Below are 11,546 nucleotides of genomic sequence, written 5' to 3' on the forward strand. Positions count from 1 at the left end.
ATGTCTTTTGGGTGATAAAACCTAAAGAGACCGCATTCCAGAGCATGAGTTAATGTTTCTGTTCTATATGGTACCAGGGAGAGATGACCCCAGGGCCAGACCCTGGTCTCTACACAAAGAGTACTGTTTTTACAGCAGATACTGTCTGCTGAGAATTATAAGTATCTTTCATACAAATCTTAACCTTGTGACCCGTTCTATACATCTGTTGTTCGTCATGTAGGTTGAAAGGGGTGTATCTTGGCTATAAAAGACCTTTGTACTTTTGTCTCGTGGCTCTCAATGAATCATCTGGGGGTGATTTGTCGACCAGCCATCATTATCGTAGAGCACTCAATTGATTCACTTTATATGTGTGCATTGTATTGACCTGCTCCCTTATTAATAAGTGAATAAAGGTTTAGTTTAAGAATAATTCTGACTTGTGTGATAAGTTTCTCTCCTCATTTGATATTAAAGAAATTAACAACCACATTTGGCGATGGGGATGTGAATCTTCACTTGGTGACCGCTTCTGACGACCTGGGTAAATCGTGCACTTGGGATCTCAGGGAAACCACACTTCGGGAACGGAGCAGATGGACCCACCTTTGATCTGAGAGGCAGCGAGCCGAGTGGATACATCTCGAACCTAGTTTAAAAAAAGAACGAGGAAAAAACAAGTGGAGTTTTTAGAAAAGCTTCGTAGGCTCTGAGTGTGTATTCCTGTGTGAGGGGGGCTCCTTGGAGGTGTAAACAGGGCCGAGTCAGGAGGCTCTGAGTGTGTATTCCTGTGTGGAGGTGTAAACAGGGCCCAGTCAGGAGGCTCTGAGTGTGTATTCCTGTGTGGAGGTGTAAACAGGGCCCAGTCAGGAGGCTCTGAGTGTGTATTCCTGTGTGGAGGTGTAAACAGGGCCCAGTCAGGAGGCTCTGAGTGTGTATTCCTGTGTGGAGGTGTAAACAGGGCCGAGTCAGGAGGCTCTGAGTGTGTATTCCTGTGTGGAGGTGTAAACAGGGCCCAGTCAGCTATCTGTGTGAACTGGATGAAAACTAGAATCTGTGTTTAGTAAGACCATGTATGATATAGTATAAGCTAGTAAGGTGCACCTGTAATTATTTTAAACCTGGACCCCATTTTAGAAGTATTGAAAAATGTAAATGTATTAGTTACATTTAAAAAGTTAGTTACAGTTAAATTATCCTAGGAACTAACCATGAGACAGAAATGAGAAAATATTCCTGTAGGTTAAAATATTGTTGAAAAACAACTAATTGATTAGCTATGTTTGGGAAGAGCATTGTGTGACTGCAATATGAGAGTTGTGATTGTGTAAGATTATACGTCACAGTGGCAGAATCACCTGAAAGACACACATCGCCACCTGCTGACTGGAGTTGGTATCGCAGTTGAGAAAATACTTTCAGACAAAAAGCTAAAAAGCGACTGCATCTAAAAACCAACGACTCTTTTTGAAAACAGGCGATGTGGAGTCAGAAACATTTATTATAGTGTTAAAATGTACTACAAAGTGTAGCTAAATAGAATAACTTTGGTCATACCCAGTCAGCACGTGACGTCCAAGGACGTTGAATTATGGGCCATATCAGGTCTGTCTGTTGTGGCCGCTATTTTGCCCTAAAATAGTCATCCCAAATTGGGCAGTGTGTAACTATGTAAATGTCTCTCGGACAAGGTGAGTTTTATCAATATACACTATAAAAAGTAGGGGTTCTTCAAATTGAAGCTGTGGGGGAACCCCTAAAAGTTATTTGAAGAACCTTTTGTGGGAAACCCCTATAAGTTATTTGAAGAACCCCTTATAATGGTTCCTCAAAGAATCTTTTGGGGTTCATTTTTGAACTCCCTGTCCACCCTCCCTGCATTACAAAAACATATTTTAATAACAATTTTTTTTCTGTCCTCCATTCTATTTTTTGGGGAATAATAATACCAATATTGATTTAAATAATTAATTGTTTATTTAGTGACACCACAAATGTGAACTAATATTTACAAAACAATTTACACAAAAAAAAACACATTACAAAATTGCAACATTTCTGCAGACATGTCAGCCAATAATAAATAATCCATTTACTTTGTATAGTGCTTCTTTCTTGTTCATGAAGAAACGGGTGATTGGTGCATAGGCATACCTTGTCACGAACATAAAGGCCACTCGGGTCCTCATTGAAGAGGTAGGGCAAGAGCAGAATCACGGCTGTGGTCTCCAGTCCTAGTAAAGTAAAGCAATGATCTTACTACACTTGATCATTTTATTACAAAATACGTTAGAGAAAGGGAAGGAATAAGAGAAAATACCTCTTCTGTATTGTCCTTCAGGGACTGTCAAAATAGCAGGATGATGTCCTCACCCCTGCCTCATTGAAGAGGTAGAACAGAATCGCTGCTGTGGTCTCCAGTCCTAGTACATGATGATTAGCATCAACGATCAAGTCAGCTGCTGCTGCTCCAATACAGTATGAGGTGAGATGGTGAACTGATGTTGAACCGGGCAGTCAGCTGCTGCTGCTCCAATACAGTATGAGGTGAGACGGTGAACTGATGTTGAACCGGGCAGTCAGCTGCTGCTGCTCCAATACAGTATGAGGTGAGACGGTGAACTGATGTTGAACAGGGCAGTCAGCTGCTGCTGCTCCAATACAGTATGAGGTGAGACGGTGAACTGATGTTGAATCATAATTAAGTTAATAAAAATGTATTAGTGAAACTGTTAAATAGTATATGGCAAATTAAATATATTACGCTATTGTTATCATATAGAAACATCATGGAATATTGTACATCATATTAAATATATTACTCTATTGTTATCATATAGAAACATCATGGAATATTGTACATCATATTAGCATCAACATACATTATTGTTTCATTCAATTTCACATAATAAGGATTTTTCATATTTAAAAGTTCAGAAGTCAGAACCCATCACCTGCTATGTAAAAGAGACAGAAGAAGGCACAATGGTCAATGCTATCCGGGATCCTTGGAACATCCCTACCTAAACCCTAACCTTAACCCCTACCTTAACCCTTTTAAATGTCAACTTCAACGGGCTAGGGACGTCCCAAGGATGTATCTCTACCTGAAAATCTACCTCAGCAGTCATAAAGCCTTATTTACTTTAATGAACTACTAAAATAGTGATTTTGTCAGACAGCAGCTCTACACTTTATTGACTGACTGATCCATTCATCCTTCCATTCCTCCTCAGCCTTCCTCTCCTCTGAAGACCCAGTGAGGGTGAAGCTCAGTCAGAGAGCTGTTGAGGGACTGGTTAGGAAGAACACTTCTACAGCCAGAGAGGTGAGAGGTCACACATGGTTTAGATGGTAAATATTTATGTCCCCTTAGTGGTTCATCACGTCAGCAAAAGGGAATATGTTCCATCATCTATGTTTATTTACATTAGTGCAAATTGTCCACTGATATTGGTGTAATTTCTCAACCATTTTGGCTGTATGAAAGTTAATTTCCCCTCAGGCACACACATTTGTTCTTTGATATTATGAAGGTAATTTGTGTAAAATGTACTTTTCCCCACTCATTCACCCCATCTCTTTACATTGCTTATTTATATTCAGTGGCCTGACTGCATCCAGACTATGTCAAAGGCCCATCCTGGTAGATCTGAACCTAATGCAGCTTGGAGTGATCAGATGACAGAAGTCACATTTAGGTGCCAGGTGTAACTGAGGCCATAGATGCTCCATATCCATTACTTTGAGTGTTTTATATAATATGACTAAATGTGTTTCTTTCTGTGTTGCAGGGGCAGTCAAGAAATGGAACAGCAAGGCCACAGAACATGACATAAGCAGAGCTGTGGGAGACCACCTCAAGCCCCTGGTAGAGCCGGGGGTGGTGTTTACCACTCCACCAGCAGAGCTGTGGGAGACCACCTCAAGCCCCCGGTAGACCCGGGGGTGGTGTTTACCACTCCACCAGCAGAGCTGTGGGAGACCACCTCAAGCCCCTGGTAGAGCCGGGGGTGGTGTTTACCACTCCACCAGCAGAGCTGTGGGAGACCACCTCAATCCCCTGGTAGAGCCGGGGGTGGTGTTTACCACTCCACCACACCTTCAGCAGGCTGGAAAAGTGGGATTGATCTGTTTAATCCAATTGTTTGTTTCAGTTTTCAGTAGTTGAATCCTTTGACGTATTGTTGATTTCAACAAATTAGCTGGGTTGGGTGAAAAATGATACTAAACGTACATACCAGCACTATTTTGACATTGCGGAAGATATACTGAATACATACTGTTTTTCATACTAAGATGGACCAAGATATGTGTTGCTTTTTTTTATTCTGTTAATTGGTTTTGCAAGAGTCTGATTGGTCAGACATTGGGTTCATTTGTTTTGCAATATATTCAAATCAAGCTTTATTTATGCAGCACATTTCAGACATGGATGCAACACAATGGTTTCACAGGAAAAAAACTATGAAAATAAACAGATATATTTAGTACACAACATAAGAGGATAAAAAACAAAAGATTAACAACTGAAAGACTAATGAGCATCCCATGGAAATGCCATTGATTAAAATATTAACAATATGCTATATCCGACCCAAAATTTCAGCTTGTTTGACTCCATTGTTTGTTGTTACGTTCCCCAGCAAGAAAACCAGAAATATTCCTTAAACAGAAGAGGGAACTAACAAAGAGTCACTGACAACCACCACAACTAAACAGGTGGGGTTTTAGGAGGGGCTCTGAAAGACACTATGGGAGTGTCCACTGAAAATTGACTAGTAACAACAACTGGGACCTAAAAGACACCCACCATGAGACCCACTAAATCTGCCCAAGAAGAGGAAAACAAAAGAAAAACCCACAACAAACTTAAAGACAGGAAGCAAACCAAAAAAGTGGAGCAACTAAAGGTGTTGACTCTCCACATCTATCAAGACAATTGGAGCACTGGGCCAGACACTCTTAAATAGAACCTGGACCAGCTCAGGTGAAACACCTTCCCACTAACGAGATGGACAAGCCAGCACAGGTGTAACACATACTGACTAACGAGGTGACACCAATCAGTGCGTCCTACGTGCTAACGAGCTAGACGTGCTAACGTCCAACCTCAAAACAGAAATGGAAAAACCAAAGCCTGCAACACCTTCCCCCTTAAGACAAATATATCATATATTTTTCCCCCACAAGCTTCTAGAACTCTTCCTAAAACTCACTAAGTTCTAGAACTCTCGTCCCCTTGGAACAAAATAAATTGTGATCCATGGCAACGCACTGGCTAAACGCAAAACTTGTTGACTGCCCACCCTTGAGACAATCAGCAACCAACTAACTCCTGCAATATCCGTAGTAACTTTCCACCTTGCTTCTCTCTCTCTTTCCAGAGTTCACTCGATAGGCATGTTGTTGGATCGGGGCCCAGTCCCCAATGTCATGCATTTGGGTTAGCACATCTGAGAATGAATCCTGATATTCTAAAAGCAGGGCAATATTGTCAATATAATTGTACCCAAAATGGTCAGCTGGTTGCATAACTAATTATGATTACTAAATGTTACAAATTGTAAATATGAAAATCAAACCCAAATGTACACCCCTTTGTTAATATGTATTGGCAATAACTCACTTAATGGTGAGGCATGGAATAATAAAACATGTATCTTTTGTCAGGCTGGATGTTTGAAATATGAGGTGATTTGAGTCATGATTCCTCAGTAGTGGAATAAAGACAATTAGCACTTGAATGTTGTCAAGAAATACTGGAGTGATGTCAGATTGTTAATAAAATTGATTATAGACCAATTTATTATACTGCTTTCATATTATGTATATACACAAACATCTGCAACAATTATCATATTACATGTATTTTTTTAAACAAGCAGCTTTTTCAACTTGTAGAAAACAGCTAGCTACATTTTGAAGTGCTGCATTTTGATTAAAGTGGGTCACCAACGCAGTAAGTGTAACACAGCTCTTTTTTTGTTAGTCACTTTTTGTTAAATAATACTCTTTCAATTCAGAGCCTGGATTTTCCCCTGAGGCTAATATCCATCTCATGCTGCAATCAATTGAACAGGGCAAATTATAAGGTAGAATATCATTAAAATACTCCTACTACAATGTTAAAACATTCTATATTGTGACATCATTAAAATACTCCTACTACAATGTTAAAACATTCTACAGTGTGACGTCATTTCATTGATATTATGAAACAACTTCTTCATGCATTTTCTGATGTTTGATTAAACACCTTTTATCAGAGTATCTCTTGTCACATTGATCACAGCTGAGATTTCTCTCCTGTGTGTGTTCTCTGGTGTCGAATCAGATTACTTGATGTAGTAAAACTCATCCCACATTGATCACAGCTATAAGATTTCTCTCCTGTGTGTGTTCTCTGGTGTGAAGTCAGCTGACTAGATGTAGGAAAACTCTTCTCACAATGATTACAAGTATAAGGTTTCTCTCCTGTGTGTGTTCTCTGGTGTACAGTCAGAGAGCAAAATTTGGTAAAACTCTTCTCACAATGATTACAACCATAAGGCTTGTCTCCTGTGTGTGTTCTCTGGTGTCGAATCAGATGGCTTGATGTAGTTAAACTCATCCCACATTGATCACAGCTATGAGGCTTCTCTCCTGTGTGTGTTCTATGGTGTGAAGTCAGCTGGCTAGATGAAGGAAAACTCACCCCACATTTATCACAGCTATAAGGTTTCTCTCCTGTGTGTGTTCTCTGGTGTATTTTAAGTTCTGATGAAGATGTGCAACCTTTCCCACAGTCAGAGCAGCAATGAGATTTCTTCCCTGTGGTTCTCTGCTGGTGTTTTGACGTGGAGAGACTCTTCTCTGCCTTGTCAGCATCATGAGGTTGTTGATGCTCCCCAGAGGATCCACGATAGTCACGTCTCTCTCCTGTGTGAACAACAAGTCAGACAGGTGGTTTAAGGCCCACAACAGCAGAAATCCACTGTAAAAGGTGATGTGTAGCCATGATGTTGTACAAACAATGACATCTGTAATGACTGTTCATTATTTGACATTTGTCTTAAGATTGTCAAGTGAACAACAATAGTCATATAACGTGTCAGGTAACTTATTTGAAAAGTCATTACTTTATTGCATCACTCAACATTTGTCATAATTATTTAAAGCAGTTAATTTGTATCCGTTCTCTAGTTGGACTTCAGCTGCATATTTTCCCCAATTTTCTTCAAATCTGAAAACGTTTAAGCCACGTCCATTTTCTGAAGAATTGCATTATGGGCCCTAAAGTACTGCGTGTATACATCATATTTTGGCGAATGTAGTACGACAACCGGGAACTTTTGACATACTAAACTACATCATACTATGACCAATAAGCAGACTATATACTCAATTAACATCACAAATAGTGCAGTTAGTATGAATATTCTAACACAGCTCAGGACTCTGGGCAGCCATTTTGTTTGTTTAAAAACTAGGTTGCCCCTTTAAAAAAAGCCACACAACAATCAATCAACCAATCTGCAGTTCAACCAATAACCAAGCAGTAATTCCGCCACTGTTTTGGTAATAAGATGATGGATGGGGTTGGAGAAATGTAACTACTCTCAAATTCATAGACAGACCTATGTATGAAACGACTGACCATCCAAGATATCAACATTATAGTTTTAACCATGTTGAGGCTATACAGTGTTGATTTACGTTGTTTCTAAACATTGGAGTAAAAAAAGCTTATTCTGGGTTCTGATGGGGTAAACAGTTGAACTAAGCTCATGAGGCATGTGTTATATTCTTCAATAATCAATGGCTATAAATATATATATAAATAAATAAATCATTTAAGTCAAAATATGGATGTAGCAATTGCAGATTTCAGCTTTAACACCAAGCACACCACACATCAGTTCAACTTCCAACCACAGAGTTTGTGTTTCTGTTAAGACAGTACTTACGTTCATCGTCAGTCTCCTCTTCTTTCACTGAAACTTCGTCATCCTCTTTCACTCTGAACGCGTCTTCCTCTTCTTTCTCTGTAACGTCTTTCTCTTCTTCGTTCATGGTAACACCCTCACCCTCTACTTGTTTTTGTATTGTAACAGCCTCCTCTTCCTCCCCCTCTTTCACGAGAGCTTCTTTCTCCATCCAGCAGACCTTCTCTTCTTCAGCAAGAACGGGGTTAAGTTTGAGACTGGAGCTATGAGGCATGTACTGAAGTCGCTGAGCGGTATAATTCAAAGCAGTGTCACTTTATCAGCAGCACGTGATCAATGACGTCTGAAGAATAATTTCGTCGAACACCTGATTGGTTTGGTATTGGGCTCGTTCGACATTGCAGCCGACATTGCAGGTGGCTGCTGACTGACTAAATTACAAAACACCTTGCATCATAAATAACTACTCATTATTATTTATAAATCAGTCAGCCAGTCACCGTTTACCCACAACGCAGCATGGATTTGATGCTCTTGAACACGGCAGTGGTTTAATATATGACATAATGCCAGCAGCATACCACCCTGCATACCACTGCTGGCTTGCTTCTGAAGCTAAGCAGGGTTGGTCCTGGTCAGTCCCTGGATGGGAGACCAGATGCTGCTGGAAGTGGTGTTGGAGTGCCAGTAGGAGGCACTCTTTCCTCTGGTCTAAAAAATATCCCAATGCCCCAGGGCAGTGATTGGGGACACTGCCCTGTGTAGGGTGCCATCTTTTGGATGGGACGTTAAACGGGTGTCCTGACTCTCTGAGGTCACTAAAGATCCCATGGCACTTATCGTAAGAGTAGTGGTGTTAACCCCGGTGTCCTGGCTAAATTCCCAATCTGGCCCTCAAACCATCATGGTCACCTAATAATCCCCAGTTTACAATTGGCTCATTCATCCCCCTCCTCTCCCCTGTAACTATTCCCCAGGTCGTTGCTGCAAATGAGAATGTGTTCTCAGTCAACTTACCTGGTAAAATAATGGTAAAAAAATAAATAAAAATGGCTATGCTGCTACGGCGTGTGACTTCATCTATGAAAATGTGGCTGTTCTAAATTCTGTGTCGCTCAAAGCCTTGAGTAATGAACCTATTTTTTTTGACACAATTGGCTGGAAAGAGCCAATGATTCAGGAAGCTTTGTTTCCCCATCACTACTTTTCAGCATGTTCTCTGTGAATTAGACTACGGGAGTTTTGTAACTTTTTCTCCGTTAGTTGGTCTCGCTGACCATAACCATGCTGGTTGGCTATGCTGGTTAGGCTAATAGCTAGTTGGCTAAAAAGCTAACGTTATCTAGTTGGCTAACATAACTGCATATAGCTAATGTTAGCTGGCTGGCTAGGATAACTGCATATAGCTAATGTTAGCTGACTGGCTAAAATAACTGCATATAGCTAACATTCTTTGATTTGGTTGGATGGTGTTATGTATGTACAAAACGTTGGTTTACTTTAATCACTCAAGTCATGAGTGCAAACGATTGGTTTAATTTAAAGTTAGACATTTGAAGATATTTCTGTTGTAGTATACATCATAGGGAATAGGCTGGTCCTCCATATTACTTCACACCTGACTTTGGCATTCTTCTAAATTCTGATTGGTTTAATGTAATAACTCCAAAAATAGAACTGTGAGGTGTTACTTTGCATTGGAAATGTTTTAATATTTTGTTTTAAATTGTGTAAACAAACAATAACTACATTAACTAGAACACATCTCCATTAACTACATCACACCTGTCCAGACCCACTAGAACACACCTCCATCTCCATTAACTACATCACACCTGCCCAGACCCACTAGAACACACCTCCATCTCCATTAACTACATCACACCTGCCCAGACCCACTAGAACACACCTCCATCTCCATTAACTACATCACACCTGCCCAGACCCACTAGAACACACCTCCATCTCCATTAACTACATCACACCTGTCCAGACCCACTAGAACACACCTCCATCTTCATTAACTACATCACACCTCCATCTCCATTAACTACATCACACCTGCCCAGACCCACTAGAACACACCTCCATCTCCATTAACTACATCACACCTGCCCAGACCCACTAGAACACACCTCCATCTCCATTAAAACTACATCACACCTGTTCAGACCCACTAGAACACACCTCCATCTTCATTAACTACATCACACCTGCCCAGACCCACTAGAACACACCTCCATCTCCATTAACTACATCACACCTGCCCAGACCCACTAGAACACACCTCCATCTCCATTAAAACTACATCACACCTGCCCAGACCCACTAGAACACACCTCCATCTCCATTAAAACTACATCACACCTGTTCAGACCCACTAGAACACACCTCCATCTTCATTAACTACATCACACCTGCCCAGAACCACTAGATCACACCTCCATCTCCATTAACTACATCACACCTCCATCTCCATTAACTACATCACACCTGCCCAGACCCACTAGAACACACCTCCATCTTCATTAACTACATCACACCTGCCCAGAACCACTAGAACACACCTCTATCTCCATTAACTACATCCCACCTGCCCAGACCCACTAGAACACACCTCCATCTTCATTAACTACATCACACCTGCCCAGACCCACTAGAACACACCTCCATCTTCATTAACTACATCACACCTGCCCAGAACCACTAGAACACACCTCCATCTCCATTAACTACATCACACCTGCCCAGACCCACTAGAACACACCTCAATCTCCATTACCTACATCACACCTGCCCAGACCCACTAGAACACACCTCCATCTCCATTAAATACATCACGCCTGCCCAGACCCACTAGAACACACCCCCATCGCCATTAACTACATCACACCTGCCCAGACCCACTAGTACACACCTCCATCTCCATTAACTACGTCACACCTGCCCAGACCCACTAGAACACACCTCCATCTCCATTAACTACATCACACTGGTCCAGACCCACTAGAACACACCTCCATCTCCATTAACTACATCACACCTGCCCAGACCCACTAGAACACACCTCCAACTCCATTAACTACATCACACCTGCCCAGACCCACTAGAACACACCTCCAACTCCATTAACTACATCACACCTGCCCAGACCTACTAGAACACACCTCCATCTCCATTAACTACATCACACCTGCCCAGACCCACTAGAACACACCTCCATCTCCATTAACTACATCACACCTGCCCAGACCCACTAGAACACACCTCCATCTCCATTAACTACATCACACCTGCCCAGACCCACTACATAATAAAGCATTTGACCTTTCTTTTGAATAAACAACAGCGGATTGGTTGATTTCCAGGTATTAATTAAGTATAATATTTAAGGGTGATTGACGAGAAAAGTATCGTCCAACTCTGGGGTATCTCACTGCACCCTCAAATGCCATGTTTTGAAATATACAGACAGACGGATTAAAAGTAATTTTACATTGTATAACTGTACTTCTGACAGCCAACATTCTAACTCCGCCCATAACTTTATGACATCATAACATTCCCAGAAGGATTATTGAGTCATTGTTAGTTTTACACTGAAGACATGACTCTGCCGTTGTGCTGTAGAATTTG

General features: G+C 41.1%; 1 protein-coding gene across 1 annotated transcript; it reads right to left on the reverse strand.

Annotated features, from left to right (window-relative positions):
• Positions 1-547: 547 nt before the first annotated feature.
• On the reverse strand, positions 548-8,226 carry LOC129846150 (zinc finger and SCAN domain-containing protein 16-like). The gene is made up of 3 exons (XM_055914104.1): positions 7,932-8,226; positions 6,680-6,903; positions 548-631 (listed from the first exon to the last, which is right to left on the reverse strand). Exons 1-3 carry the CDS (start codon positions 8,182-8,184, stop codon positions 548-550), a joined length of 561 nt encoding a protein of 186 aa, XP_055770079.1. The 5' UTR covers positions 8,185-8,226.
• Positions 8,227-11,546: the final 3,320 nt, after the last annotated feature.

This window comes from Salvelinus fontinalis, unplaced genomic scaffold (assembly GCF_029448725.1).
Source record: "Salvelinus fontinalis isolate EN_2023a unplaced genomic scaffold, ASM2944872v1 scaffold_0460, whole genome shotgun sequence".
Taxonomy (NCBI): Eukaryota; Metazoa; Chordata; class Actinopteri; order Salmoniformes; family Salmonidae; genus Salvelinus; species Salvelinus fontinalis.

Excerpts from the sequence above, each read along its gene's own strand:
- LOC129846150 (XM_055914104.1), bottom strand. The coding sequence starts at position 8,184 with ATGCCTCATAGCTCCAGTCTCAAACTTAACCCCGTTCTTGCTGAAGAA. Across the intron at positions 6,904-7,931 it reads AGAGGAGACTGACGATGAAC|GAGAGAGACGTGACTATCGT; the intron begins GTAAGTACTGTC and ends TTGTTCACACAG. Across the intron at positions 632-6,679 it reads ATAGCTGTGATAAATGTGGG|GTTCGAGATGTATCCACTCG; the intron begins GTGAGTTTTCCT and ends TTTTTAAACTAG.